Source organism: Macrobrachium nipponense, chromosome 24, assembly GCF_015104395.2.
Source record: "Macrobrachium nipponense isolate FS-2020 chromosome 24, ASM1510439v2, whole genome shotgun sequence".
Classification (NCBI taxonomy): Eukaryota; Metazoa; Arthropoda; class Malacostraca; order Decapoda; family Palaemonidae; genus Macrobrachium; species Macrobrachium nipponense.
The window spans coordinates 72,849,664-72,863,882 of record NC_061091.1 but is presented as its reverse complement, the minus strand read 5'-3'; the positions used below and the strand labels follow the sequence as shown (position 1 = coordinate 72,863,882).

General features: G+C 36.9%; 2 protein-coding genes across 4 annotated transcripts in view; one reads left to right on the top strand and one right to left on the bottom strand.

The window, feature by feature from the left end:
- LOC135205780 (piggyBac transposable element-derived protein 4-like) overlaps positions 1-1,120 on the bottom strand; it is a 62,988-nt gene extending 61,868 nt beyond the window's left edge. The window contains exon 1 of one of the 3 annotated variants that reach the window (XR_010312601.1): positions 858-998. Coding sequence is in view for 1 of the 3 variants with exons in the window: in XM_064236920.1 (XP_064092990.1) it covers positions 858-1,011 (154 nt within the window). In the remaining 2 variants the exon portion in view is untranslated. Of the gene's footprint in view, positions 1-857 lie in introns of all 3 variants that reach the window. The other 2 variants (XR_010312602.1, XM_064236920.1) reach the window with 2 other exon arrangements.
- The window catches only part of LOC135203512 (heterogeneous nuclear ribonucleoprotein U-like protein 1), a 354,027-nt gene that overhangs the window by 152,152 nt on the left and 187,656 nt on the right, over positions 1-14,219 (top strand). The gene's annotated exons all lie outside the window — the stretch shown is intronic.

The window sequence follows — 14,219 nt, the reverse complement described above, 5'->3', positions numbered from 1 at the left end:
TAGGAACAGGAACCACAGCGTGGTTCAAGTGCACTGTGGAGTGAATTAAGACCAAAATGTGTATAATTACAATCAAAATAAGCACTGTGGAGTTTCAGTTGTGATGGCAGTAAGGATAAAAACCACCGATTACAAGGTAAGAATGAATTCAGTTCCAACCATAACCCCGGGAATAACAAAGTTACATACTTTCACTAATATAGGCAACAAAATGTTGTTTTGATTGTGCTGATTACAACTGCAATCTTGAGTAAGATCAATAAACGTTACATACATACGCTAACATTGTTCAAATGAGTGCTGGGAAGGCTGGAAAGATGGTGGCCGTCACTGATGAGAACCTTCCATGCAAAACGTAGCCGCCATATTGAATTTCAAAACTGCCTTGAAAACATATTTACGAAGAGCTCACATTGCTTATTTTAGTTCGTATGGGCTTTCATATATCACATTATGTTGACGAAACTTCAGTCTTAAATGGTATGCTTAGAGTTGCAATTGTATTCTTGTTTCACCAATTAAATATCGAGTGAATAAGACCCGTCCACCGTGATGAGGGTTGGCCTGCCGTGGTATTCTACCCTACTTTTTTTGGGGTTGTACACATTGATCGCACAGGGTCCACCCCTGTACCATGCAGTTTTTTACCCTAGTAACCTTCCTATTGTAAAAGGACCGAAAGGTTTGTATCCCGTGTAGGAACAATTCCGCCTTACATCATCGTCCCCCCGAATTGTGAGACAGCGGCCGCCGGGAGGTACTGACACGCCCTAGCTCTACGCCTCAGCATGATAAAAACTCAAGAGTAAAGTAAAACAAACAAAATAGGGAGTCAGGAAAAGGCTCCGGCCACAAACCTCTTTCCTTTTGGATGTTCTTTGTCTGTTGCCCTGGCTGCCTCAAGCGCTCCACCAGGACCATCAACACCGCCTTGTTATTTCCCTTCGTCTCCAGCCCTCTGGCCTCCAGTTCAGCCACTTTCACCTTGATGGGGTCTAACTTTGTACTCATCACGTCAATGCTCACTTCCTAACCCTAATCCAAACGTCAGAATCCAGTTAATTAACAGAAATAACAGACGCTGCCTTTCACCTACAACAGACTACATTTAAATGGAGTAGTAGTAGTAGTAGTGGGTGGGATATGCCTTTGAAACGGCTCCCTTGCTTCTTTTATTCCTCCTTTGTTTGTGCCGCTTGAGCTTCTTCTCTCTGAAATACCACATTTCTTTTATAAAATCTTTCCTATTCTCCACTTCCTCCCTCATTAGTACTACCAATAAGAGTATATTTGCTACTAATTCCTATTTATTTTCTTGATATGGTTGCTGCATAAAGCTATATCGATTTTCTAATTTCATTGTATGCTGGACAGTAAAGTAAGAAATGTTCTAAATTTTCATTTTATTCCTCACAGTATAAACATTTTGTCTCTTCTCCTTTTATCCTATTTTCTGTCATTTAATCCTAGTATACTAGTCTGGGCCCTACTGATCAGCATTGTTTTTCAGTGTTGTCATACCAGATTTCTTCTCTTATGTTTTCTTTATATTTTCTGTAGATTCTTAAAGTTGACTTTTCATTCATTTCTTTCTGCCATGTTTTTCTGTCCCAATTGTTTATTATTTCTCTTAACTGTTTGTCTTCAACTGCTTCAATTTTACTTAAGTTTATGTTTAGTTCTTTCATATACTCTTTTACTTGCATTATCCAGGTTTTTTTTTCATACTGATCCATTGTTATCTCATATAGGAGCCTATTTCCACCATTCTTCAGTGTATGTTTCAGGTAGAATAGTTTATTCTAGATATCTCTAGATTGGCAGGAAGAGGCCCCTATTTCAGATCTTAACGCACAACTTGCTGTGTAACTTGGCGCTTTCAATATTGCTCTGTATACTTTATTATCTATCTTCTGCAATTTATTTATTGTTTTCCTGTCAAGTTTCATGACTTCCATCGCATACATGAATGAAGGCATCGCTAGTCCTTTCCAGTACAAATTTCCTATTTTTACCCTGCTACAGCTTTTATTGATGACTGCATTAGCCATATTTGCCATCTGCTTTGCTTTAATTTGGGCCCTTTTTATCTGTTCTCTGAAGCAGTCTTTCATGTTGTTGATTGTTACTCCTAGGTATTTAATATTCTTAACTATTTTTATTCCTTCTATGTGCTCCATATTCTCCACATCATCGATACTGTACCAGTCGTTGTATATTAGTATGTTACTCTTGTCCTTGTTTATGTTTAGGCCACATTCACTTGCAATTTCTCTAAGGGTTTTTATTGATTTTGTTATTTCTTCTAGTGTGCGCCCTAGTATTAATCCGTCGTCTGCATATAGTAGTGCCACTATCCTTATTACTTCATTTCTGAAACCTTCTGTTGTATTTTCTAATTTTTCTACTATCAAGTACGTTATTAATAGAAAGAATATGGTTGAGCCATTGCATCCCTGTCTATTCCATTAGTTACGTTTAGTTTCTTTTTGTTCTGTATTTGTTAAGGCATAGGCCTTGTTACGTCGTTTGTATATATCTTTGCAACTGTATTTATTACTTCTGCATGTAGCCTGTATTTCATCATGACCTCAATGAGCTTTTTCCTATTAACTGAGTCAAATGCTTTTTGGAAGTCTATTGATACTACAAATAATGGGTCCTTTCTTCTGTAAGTCTCTTGTATGCAGTATTGTAAGATATATAAATTATCGGATTCCTCTCCTTTGTGCGGTAAAGCCTGATTGTATTTCTTTCATTTTTTTCCTATATTCTATATGTTTTTCTATTTTGGTTTCTTTCAGGATTCCCATGAAGATTTTATATGATGCATTTGTTAGAGCAATTGGCCTTAGATCTTTGGACTGTGGGGTTTTGTTTTTTTTTTGGGCCGGGTCGTAAGTGTTGTTTTTGACTTAAACCAGCTTTTCTGCGTTTTCCTGCCCTTCAGTATTTCATTTAAACATTCTGCCAATTCTTTTTGAAGGTTGTTACTTTGTAATAGTAATTTGAACAGTACTGGCTTCATTCCATCTGGTCCTGGTGCTTTATTTATCTTCATTTTCTCAAGTTGATTTTTTACATCTTCTTCTGTTATGTTGATTTCTTCCATGGGTTTCTAATTCTCTGTCTCTGTTGGGTCTACACTCCATGCATATGTTCCCTTAAAGATATATGGCATTTCATCTGCTGTCCTAATCTTTTCACTATTTCTTCCATGTCATGTTTGTACTGTTCTTTCTTGCTTTCATTCCATATCTCTCCTATTTTGTTTTCTTTTTTTTGGTATATTGTTTCCCAGTTTTATTTACCAGCTCTTTCCCTAGGGTTTCGTCCTTCATCCCTTGCTTATTTTCATCGAATATTCTTATCCATTCTTTTTCTGATGTGGTCTTTCCTCTCAGCATGTCTATATATTCCCAGATTTTCCTGTGTCTGTTTTTATCATTCATTATCTCATTTCTAATGTGCAAACGATCACTTTCCGAAGTAGTAGTAGTAGTAGTGGGTGGGATATGTCTTTGAAACGGCTCCCTTGCTTCTTTTATTCCTCCTTTGTTTGTGTTTGTTTGAGCTTCTCTCTGAAATACCACATTTCTTTTATAAAATCTTTCCTATTCTCCACTTCCTCCCTCATTAGTACTACCAATAAGAGTATATTTGCTACTAATTCCTCTTTATTTTCTTGATATGGTTACTGCATAAAGCGATATCTATTTCTAATTTCATTGTATGCTGGACAGTAAAGTAAGAAATGTTCTAAATTTTCATTTTGTTCCTCACATTATAAACATTTTGTCTCTTCTCCTTTTATCCTATTTCTGTCATTTAATCCTAGTATACCTAGTCTGGCCCTACTGATCAGCATTGTTTTTTCAGTGTTGTCATACCAGATTTCTTCTCATATGTTTTCTTTATATTTTCTGTAGGTTATTAATGAATGAAGGCATCGCTAGTCCTTTCCAGTACAATTTTCCTATTTTTACTCAGCTACAGCTTTTATTGATGACTGCATTAGCCATATTTGCCATCTGCTTTGCTTTAATTTCAATCCGAACGTCACGAGCGAGTGAAATAAGAGACGCCACCGAGAGATTTCCCGCGCACCTCAGCCACTTTCCTCTCGGAAACAGAGTTAACTTTCCAGTGGAAAAAATGAAAAAGTATCACACATTTCACCAAAACGTACCCTTTTCGTATCAAATATTACCATTTAGTATAGAAAAAGTATCTTTTGTCAGAATGTTTTAATGTTGTGTATAACACTGATAAACAATCTGTGCAATTAGAACTGTTATTTATATTACGATCCCTATTCCTTTTATTTAGCAATACTGAAAATGTAAATAATCACACATCTTGAAGTTGAAGAAATAAACTTTGTAATATAAAATAATTCGTTGCATTTCATTTATTATATTGATAATATTAATTGTAGGTTTACAAAGCATTGAGCATGCATGATACATTTATTGAATTTTATATCATGAAATGCAAGCTTAAAAACTATAACTTGCATTACTATTATTTTCAAAATTAGAAATTATCAGGTAATTTAAAAAATTAAGCTAGCAAACAATAAATTTGCAAAATTAAAGATTAAGCTAGCAAACTTAAAATACTTCCAAACCAATAAGGTTACATGCTGGATGAATAATAATAACAATTCAATAAGGTAGATAATATGCACAGATTTTTTGTGGCGAAAAAGATGGACTTATAGTGGACTGTATTATATGCTTAACGTTGTTACTTGGTCAAAAACCGCTAAAAAGCCTTACGTAACAACTCCACAAAACTCCCTTTGCGGTTTCTAAATTACGGGGAGATATCTCTCAACCCAATTCATTCACTTACTGAGCAGTCCTTGTTGACATGAACTCAATCATAAATCGCTACATGAGATACGACGAGAGGTACGCGCGCTCCCCCCCCCCCCCCACTCTCTCACTCTCTCTCTCTCTCTCTCTCTCTCTCTATATATATATATATATATATATATATATATATATATATATATATATTAATATATATATATATATATATAGATATTATATATATATATATATATATATATATATATATATATATATATATATATATATATATATATATATACGTATATATAAATTATATATATATATATATATATATATATATATATATATATTATATACATATATATATATATATATATATATATATATATATATATATATATTATACATATATATATACATATGTAGCGGTACTTACTCTTCCGCACACAGCCCTAAGGTAACGTGTGGCGACTTGGAGGCTGTACTTTGGAGATTTAGACTTATATAAATTTTTCTTACCTTGCTGAAGCTCATGATATTTGAATTAGCAAAAGTTATCGTTTGGATGAGAAATGAAGATTGATATTTTCTTAACATAGGTTTATTCTTCGCTGGGGTACTTATAAAGTTTCCACCTTCTGGGCTCTTGGACTGATAAAACTTAATTGGCACTTGAAAGGCACTTTGTTGCAATTACGAGTCTATAGGCACGAGGGAATTTCACTGAGTGTTAATTGTCACTTTCACTGTCTATAGATTGATTCGCTCACCACACTTTTGCGCTTTATTTCTTCTTCTCTGGATTCTTCTTTGCTGCTTCTCTCTGTCTCTTCTTCTTCACTCGTTCTCTGTTCGGCTGCGGCACCACTCTTTGTAGTTGCTCGTTCTCTCCCAACGCCATCTTGAATTGCTCTCCGCCTTCTTCTCTCTCTGTCTGCTCTTTTATTAGGAAGATATCTTCTTAGCACCGCCTTTGGATTTTTGGATCTTGACTGGGTGTGGCATGTCTGAAAGACTTCTTGTGTCTTAGTGGCTGCCAACTTGTATACAAACCGCCTTCCTGTCATGCCTTCTACAATGATTCGTAGGCTCTGAATTTGTATAACGCCTCCTTCTTCATGTCCTGGCTTCTTGGGGGCGTCCATTTTGTAACCTCATAGGTCATTCGTTGATACCCCTTTTGGGCTGTCTTATGACCAACACTCATGGCTTTTGATTCGTCGATACTAGAGGCCTGTCTTTGGAAAGGTGGAGCTCTGAAGAGTTTGGTACTTCCCTCTTTCTAACAACGGGTCATAGAATTCCTTTTTAACGTATGCCAGATGGCTCTCTCTGACCTGTTCACGAAGGGAACGGCGATTAGTCATCGGCGCTAATGAGAGTAGTTTCCAATTCCTCGAAGATTGCCTCGGCGATATCGCTGGTCACTAATCGCTGTACGGACAGGGGTTTTTTGGGGGAGATGGAAACCACATGGCTGATGGCTAAAGCCTATGTTTGGAGTAACAAAATCCCCTTCGCTAAGAAAATCATTATCTTATTCCCTTTTCCCTTTTCTTCTCTTATTATCCGTTTCGTGCCGTTTCCTTAAGTATTATTATTAAGTTATTGTCTTTGTAATAACGTCACTGTGCCACACTATTACAGTCTCGGCCCGCTACCTCGCTGACTCTGACAGCGTTAACTAAGCTGAAGCAAATATTATACCTACTGGAGGACTCCTAACTTATGCTTCTTGGAAATCATATTGAAACTTTAACTTAAAAAATATCAAAACTGAATGTACACATTAGCAAATCCTTGATTAAGTAACGTTAAGGGCAACTATCAAAATTGAATGTAAACATGAATAAATTCTTGAGCAAGTAACATTCAGAGAAACATCAAAAACTGAATATAAATATGAACAAATCCTTAAATAACGTTAAAAGACATTAAAGCTGAATATAAACATAAACAAATTCTTGATTAGTAATATAAAAGAATCATCAAACTGAATTCAAATATGAGTAAATCACATTAAGAAACATGAAAACTAAATGCAAACATAGATAAATCACCAAAAACAAGAAAACTGAAAGTTAAACATAAATTAGCCCTTAAGTCACACAAGTTATATAAATGCATGGTAGAAGCCAAAAAAATGATAACTATCCAAGTTTACAGTATATGATTGGTAAAGTCCTCTGTCCTATTCTATCTAGGTGGATATCGTCTTTCTTTATGAAAAAAAAATAAATTTCGTTCTTCGTTGACGACACTTGATGACTTCTTATTTTGCTGCGATCTGCTACTTGGGACAAGTCCTGGGAGATAATATCCTTGTGTATTTGTATGCAATAAACAATTTGTGGTCCCCTTGACTTCCTACTGAGATAGTGGTATTGTGTTTCATGCAAATATTCATTGAACCTTTTTACTGTAATTCTGAGTAACCTTGTACGCTAAACCTTATAACTTTATTGCTTGATACTAAAACAAAATTGGCAACTCTGTTAAAGGAACTGGTTAGTGATTAATACTTGTAGGTTTCTTCTACTGTGACAACATTTAGTAAGTTTTTACCAATCAATATCTTGTTAGTAAGTTCTCAACAACTAATACCTTGTTAATTAAGTTCTCATCAGTCAATATCTCGTTAGTAAGTTCTCAACAACTACTATCTTGTTAATGAGTCTTCATCAATTAACTTCTTGTTAGCGAGTCTTTGTCGATTAATATCTTATTAGTAAGTTTTCATCAATCAACATCTAATAGATTTTGAACAAAAATAAGTGTATTAATTACCCCTTCAAATCATAATCATTTCTGAAACGAATTCCCTTATCTTAAAATCACTTAATATCTATCTTAACCATTTCATCTTTATTCTTTCAATTCTAAAGGTGTTCTTATGGAACAATTAAACTCAATAAACTTCTTGAAATTCTTATACTACGCAATAAACTGTTAATTTCGTACCCTTATCACTTAAATATTCCCCTTCAACAAAAAAAAAAAAACTAAGTTCGAAGTTAGCGCGCATAACCCCGAAATTTTGCTACAAACCAACTAATTAAAGTAAGAAGTGCAACAAATTAAAAAATTATTCCTAAGTCGACCTGTGAAGATAAACTTAGCAATAAGAAAATAAAAGAATACATGGGAATAATAAAATGAATCATTGGGTTTGTCCTTTTTTTTTCACTAAAAGTGAATCTTCTAATTCTTAGGTTATACCTAGTCCTTCTTCTGGGACTTCTTCTGGCTTCTCCAGTCACAAGGAGTTCTTCATCATCTTTTAATTCTTTTGACTTTACCCTGGTACTGGGTTTTAGTTCTTGTCCTTCACTGAAAAGTGATTCTTCTTTACCATAGGCTTTGCTTTGGCCTTTCTTCTGAAATTTCTTCCGATTTTACTTCTGACTTTTCTTCTGACTTTAGTCGCGTCAGGATTTCAGCAACTTTGTCTTCTCTTGACCTTATCTTTATCTTTATCTGCCCGAAGGCCTTCTTCTTCGAATGATTTAACATATGAGAAAGTTATTCGATCATTCGTCCTTTTCACTTTTATCTTGTCTCTTGTACATCTTCGACCTTGTATGGTCCTGTGAATTAGTGGCTATCTTTTAACTAATACCACTTCTTACTTCCTTCTTAATATAGACTATGTCGCTTATCTTTTAATCAACTGGGTTTAGCTTTACTTGATGCGTGTTCATCATATTCTTCTGTACTTCTTCCAAATCTTCTTCCCAGCTTGTTCCCATTTTTATATGGGGTCGCCGTTTCGGATGAGCCGTTTCCATCTATTTCTATCTTGTGCTTCTGCCTCATCAATTCCCTTCTCATTTAAATCTCCTCTCACACAGTCCTTCCATCTCTTTCTTGGTCTCCCTCTTTTTCTTCTTCCTTGCACCTCCACCCCCATAGATGTCTCCCAGCGTGGTCCTCATCTCTCCTCAACAGGTGTCCATACCATCTCAGCTCCCCTCCTGCCACTTTCTTGATACTTCCACCACCTTAGTTGACCCCCTTATGTAGTCATTTCTGATCCTATCCACTCTTGTTACCCAGACATCCACCTAAGCATTCTCATTTCTGCCACATCCATCTTCTTCTGCTCTGCTTTTCTCATGCTTGCTGTTTCCGTACCATACAGCATTACTGTTCTTACCACCGTCTTGTGAAATTTTCCTTTCCTTTTAACCTAAGCGGCACTCTTTTGTCACAAAGAACTCCCGAGGCCGCTCTCCAGTTGTTCCAGCCTGCCTGTACCCGATGTTTTACTTCTTCTTCCATACTTCCTCCAGCGTTAACAAAAGATCCCAAATACTTAAACTTATCAAACTCACCTTATTTGCTCTCCACCAAGCTGAATACTTTCTCTATCATCCCCCTCAGTGGTGGTACACATATATTCTGTCTTGGATCTTACTTATTCTCATTCCTCTGTCCTCCAGTACTTGTCTCCATCTTTCCAATTTCACTTCCAGATCTTCCCTGCTCTCTGCACACAGAACAATATCATCAGCATACAATATGTTCCATGGTACTGTCTCCCTTACTTCCTCTCATATAACATCCATCACTATGTTAAAGATAAATGGGCTCAGAGCCGACCCCTTGGTGTAATCCTACTCTCACCTCAAAACCTTCTGTCTCCCCAACACTGCTCCTCACTCTGGTAAATACATTCCGGTACATCTCTTGTATCAATCGCACATACTTCTCTGGCACCATCTTCTCCCTCAGGCTCCTCCATACCTCTTGTCTCGGGACTCGGTCATAAGCCTTTTCAAGGTCAATGAATACCATATGTAGGTCCTTTTGTCTTTCCCCGAATTTCTTTCCATTATTTGCCTCAGACAAAATATCCATCTGTTGTTCCCCTTCCCTTCATAAATCCCATCTGCTCCTTACTATTTGTACTTCTTCTCTCAGTCTAGCATCTATCATCCTTTCCAGTATCTTCAAAGTGTGGGACATCAATAATGCCCTATAATTACCACACTCTTGGACATCGCCTTTCCCTTAAAAATTGGGATCAATATACTCCCACGCCACTCATTGGTATCTTTTCCTGTTCAAGGATCTTTATCATAAGATCGTACAGTATATCCACTCCTTCATCTCCTAATGCTTTCCATGCCTCCACTGGGATCATGTCTGGTCCGGTTGCCTTCCCATTCTTCATCTTCTTCAGTGCATTTAGTACCTCTTGCCTAGAAAACCTACTTCTTCCAAATATTCTTGTGTAATCGCTTGTGAATTACATACATTAAAGTTTCCGATTCTTATCTTCATAATGTCTTCAGAGTAAGTAGGCTCTATTGGCTGATTCAGCCATGTATCAGGTATCTGGGCTTATATCCATCAAAGCCTTTATGAGAGTTGCTTATGAATTTGGGCCAAATGTAAATCGACGTCTCTGTCGGGTTCCTGTGTCTAAACTTCCTTTTATTCCTCTCTTGTGAGCCGTTTCCAGCTGAGTGATACTATTGTATCGCTATCTCCTTCTACCTTGTAAGCTTTTCGAATTTCTTGGACTAATGCGTTGTACATCTTGATCCCATTATCTGAAGTAATGAGACGTGGGCAGCATATCTGCCTAATTTCTTATAAAAGAGAGCGGTTGCACATTCTTAGTTACTTTACTAGTAATTGGTATTAACTATTAACTAACCCGCTCATGTGATATTAACATATCACATGAGCGGGTCAATACACACTAGTATCTTCTTTTACCTCTACACGTGGTACGAGGTTGAGTGCTAAAACCTATAACTCCTCCTTTAATAGGAGTCAGTGGGATATAATAATTCCCTTGAGGTATTTCCTCGTTCCTTTTTCCCTTTTCATCGATGCGTATGTTGCAATTCTTCACATGAGTACTAACTTCCTTGTGTTAGTCTGTCTCATCCCTTCTTGGGCGAGATCTCATGTCATTGTCAAGCGTTAGCTCAACGACTTGGGTTCGGGCACTTAGGCGCTACCCATCTATGGAGTACACCTGTGAACTGACCAAATGGGTCATGTTCGTGACGCCTATAAATTAATACGTCGTCTATATCCTTAATGCATCTGTGGAACGTTCGACCTTTTTCCTCGCTTTCTTGATTCTTGGGAGCTATCTCTCTTTATTCTCTCGCACTTGGAGATCACCTTGTAAATCTTCATCTCTTCTGATTCCTCTCATGAAACTCTTTGCCGGCAAGGCTTAGTTGTATAATTGCACAGTAAATACATTTGTGCCACTGCATATAGTTTCGCTCTGTTATTCGTCTCGACTTATCATATTCATACTATTACTTTGCAAAGCATGTCTTGCTCATGCGTCTGCCGTTTTATTTGTCTTTCCAGGAACCTATGTTCACCTCTCTATCGTAGTCCTTGGTTGTCATAAATCTACAGGCTCTACCTTCGGAAAATTCGGATTCTTAACTTTCTTCTGCAGCTGAGTGATCAGTGCACATTGCTATCTCATTTGCCTCCGTGGGCCTTAATTTCCTACTGTAAGATGCTATAGACTGGTTATTTATCAACGTATTCTTTGCATTAAGCACGCTCCTATTCTGGCACGGCTTGCTTCGGTGGCTAATACAGTTTTTCACGAAAATCTGGGAAACTAAGTGCGGGGATTGCGTTAATCCCTCAATTTTTCGACAAATGCTTCTTGTTGCTTCGCTGTCCACGTGAATGATAAACGTGTTCCTTTTCCAACTCTGTCAGAGAAGCGGATATGATTGCTAAGCTCTTTGCATATCTTAGGTAAATATCGACTAAACTGAAAATAACCTTACGTCCTTCTAACGTTGAGTGTAGGGTATTCATTAATTGACTTAATTCCTTAATTAGTTTACTTGTACACCCTCTTCAATTACTATAAGTCCAAAGTAATCTATTTGCTTTGTAAGAAAATTGAATCCCTTTTAACCTTAGCTTGAGGTTTGTATCTTTTAATCTTCTTAGGACTTCTCTTACTACTTCCGTGTTCCTCTATGGCATCTCGCTGTTATTACCAAATCGTCTATGTGGCAGTGCACTCTTGCCTATCAAATCGATCAAATTCTTATCCATTTTATCTTATAAAGTTACGGGGCTATACCTTAGACCAAAGGCATCCTTGCACATTGATACTTGTCGTTACTAGAGGAGTAACTGTCGAAGGTTTACTTTCTCCGTCATAGGGGTTTGCCAGAATTTCTGTGATAAATCTATAGTGGTGAATTATTTCTTGAACCTTATAGTGACGATAAGATATCTAATTAATCGGTATTGGATAAAGATCGTTTCCGGTAATTTTATTCAATTTTCTGAAATCTACAACTACCCTATAAGTTTTTTTTCATCCTTTGAATACTAGTAATAGTGAAAAAGACTACGGGGATTTTGATGGTTCTATTATTCCTTGTCTATCCATTCCTTGTACTTCTCTTTCAAAGATCTCCTTCTGGGAATGTTCTACTCTGTAGGCTGATGTGTAGATTGGCTTTCTGTTTAGTGGAATGACCATTTTGTACGTTATTTCGCTTGTATCTCCTCATGTGTCGCGACTATATCTTTACATTCGCGCTAAGTCTACAATTTCCCTTCTGGCAAGATTTTTCCTTATATCCCTTAAATGAGATTCCAACTTAGCCCTTCTCAGTTTTATAAGCCAAATTTTCGTTTTCTTACTGATTGCTGCTACTGTTTCCCCTTCTACGACTCGTATAGGTATGGTGTATACTTCTGCTAGGCCTTCATGTAAACTAGAAGAATAATGTATTCCGTTTACTTGTGTCCTTTCAGTAAGCGTGAGAATTTCCTTCCCTTCAAAATTGGATTTACTGTACGTTCGTTTCCACATACTTTCTCCAGGTTTAAGTTTAACTCCCCTTCTAATATCTTAAGTGTCTTGATTTGATTCTAAGAAGTTATTGATCTGTTATGAACTCGTATTACATTCTGGATATCTTCCCTCTGTCATATCCTTCTTCAGAATACTTTCAATCAAGGAATTCTCATCGAGTCTAGGTTCTTCTAATTAACTTGCAAATTGGTATTCTGGAAATCTTACGGACCCTCTTTTTTTTCTAAATTACTAACTGCTCTCTAGGTGCGTCAATGTTGACCCCTTGTCTATTCATGATTGGATAAACTATTAACAAATGGGCAAAGCTAACAGTTTATTCGTTGCTACACAGCCCTTCTCTTTTAATGAAATTCTTCCTGGCTTAGAATGAACAATCTAACAGGCTTATTACCAAGATATTATTACTGTGAACATCTGTGATTTTACAGTCTACCTCTGAGTTCGAACTTAAGTGAGAAAAATATAACCGATTCAATTCTTTGCTGACCTTATATTTTTTATGACTACCTCTGTTTATCTCTTACTATTTCCACTGGGGATCAAATTTTATCTCAATTTCAGGCAAGTCGAATTTGCTACTATTAATTAATTTCTCAACCTCTTTTTTCCCTTACTTCTTTACTTTGACTAGCGGTGCCCTATCGCCGTCAGTCTCTGAACCTCGTTGCTCTAGTTATCCTGTCTTCTCACCTTCCCGTCCTGGGTGGTTATGGGTGGAGAGAGATCATCCCCTTCAGGGTTGTTACCTAAGATTTTCCTGACTTCTAAATCAATTTCTGCTACATCATCTGTTGGTCCCCATTTGTGGTTCATTTTTGCGGTGACCGCTTCAGGTAAAGTTCCCAAGAGCAAAGATAGATATATCAATCTCTTACAATTCTTAAGTGTTATTCCTTGTTTTTATCCCCTTTTGTATCCACTGATTATTTGAAAATGCTTTATCCAACTCATCGTCATAGATTGATGGGTCAATAAGGCCCTTGCGTGTTTTCATATCGCGGAATATGCCTGCAAGACGGATCACCGGATCAGTTTCGTCTTGTGGGGAATATATTTTCCTAAGGAACTGCTTCAATTCTTCCCAATTCCTAAGCCTTAGATAAGTCTCTGAACGGACATATTGTTCTAAGTCTCCTGACTCCAGGTCAAGATAGCTCTTGGCTACAAGAAGTTTTTCCTTATCTGTACCCGTCATGTTGCTTAAGCATATCTCTATTTGTTCTATCCAGCTTTCTAATTTACAGGTATCCTGACCTTCCCTTCTTCCGAAAAACTTAGTTATGTGAACAATTGCCTGTTCCCTACATGTCCCCATTGCTGCGGCATCTGAGTTACTCGACTGTGTTCCCTCAGCCATGTCTAATTTCCTCGTTTGACTTCTAGTGTGAACAAGAGTTCTTGCCTTCTTATTTCGGGCCGATCTCCTTCGGACCATCTTCTCGTTAATTAAAAAGTTTCTTAAACACTGCGTATCTCTAAAATGATTAAAGTTATGGTAGTAATATCCCGTAAGTAGTAATAACTTCCCGTAAAAGAGCTGATGAAATAAAATACTTTTACTC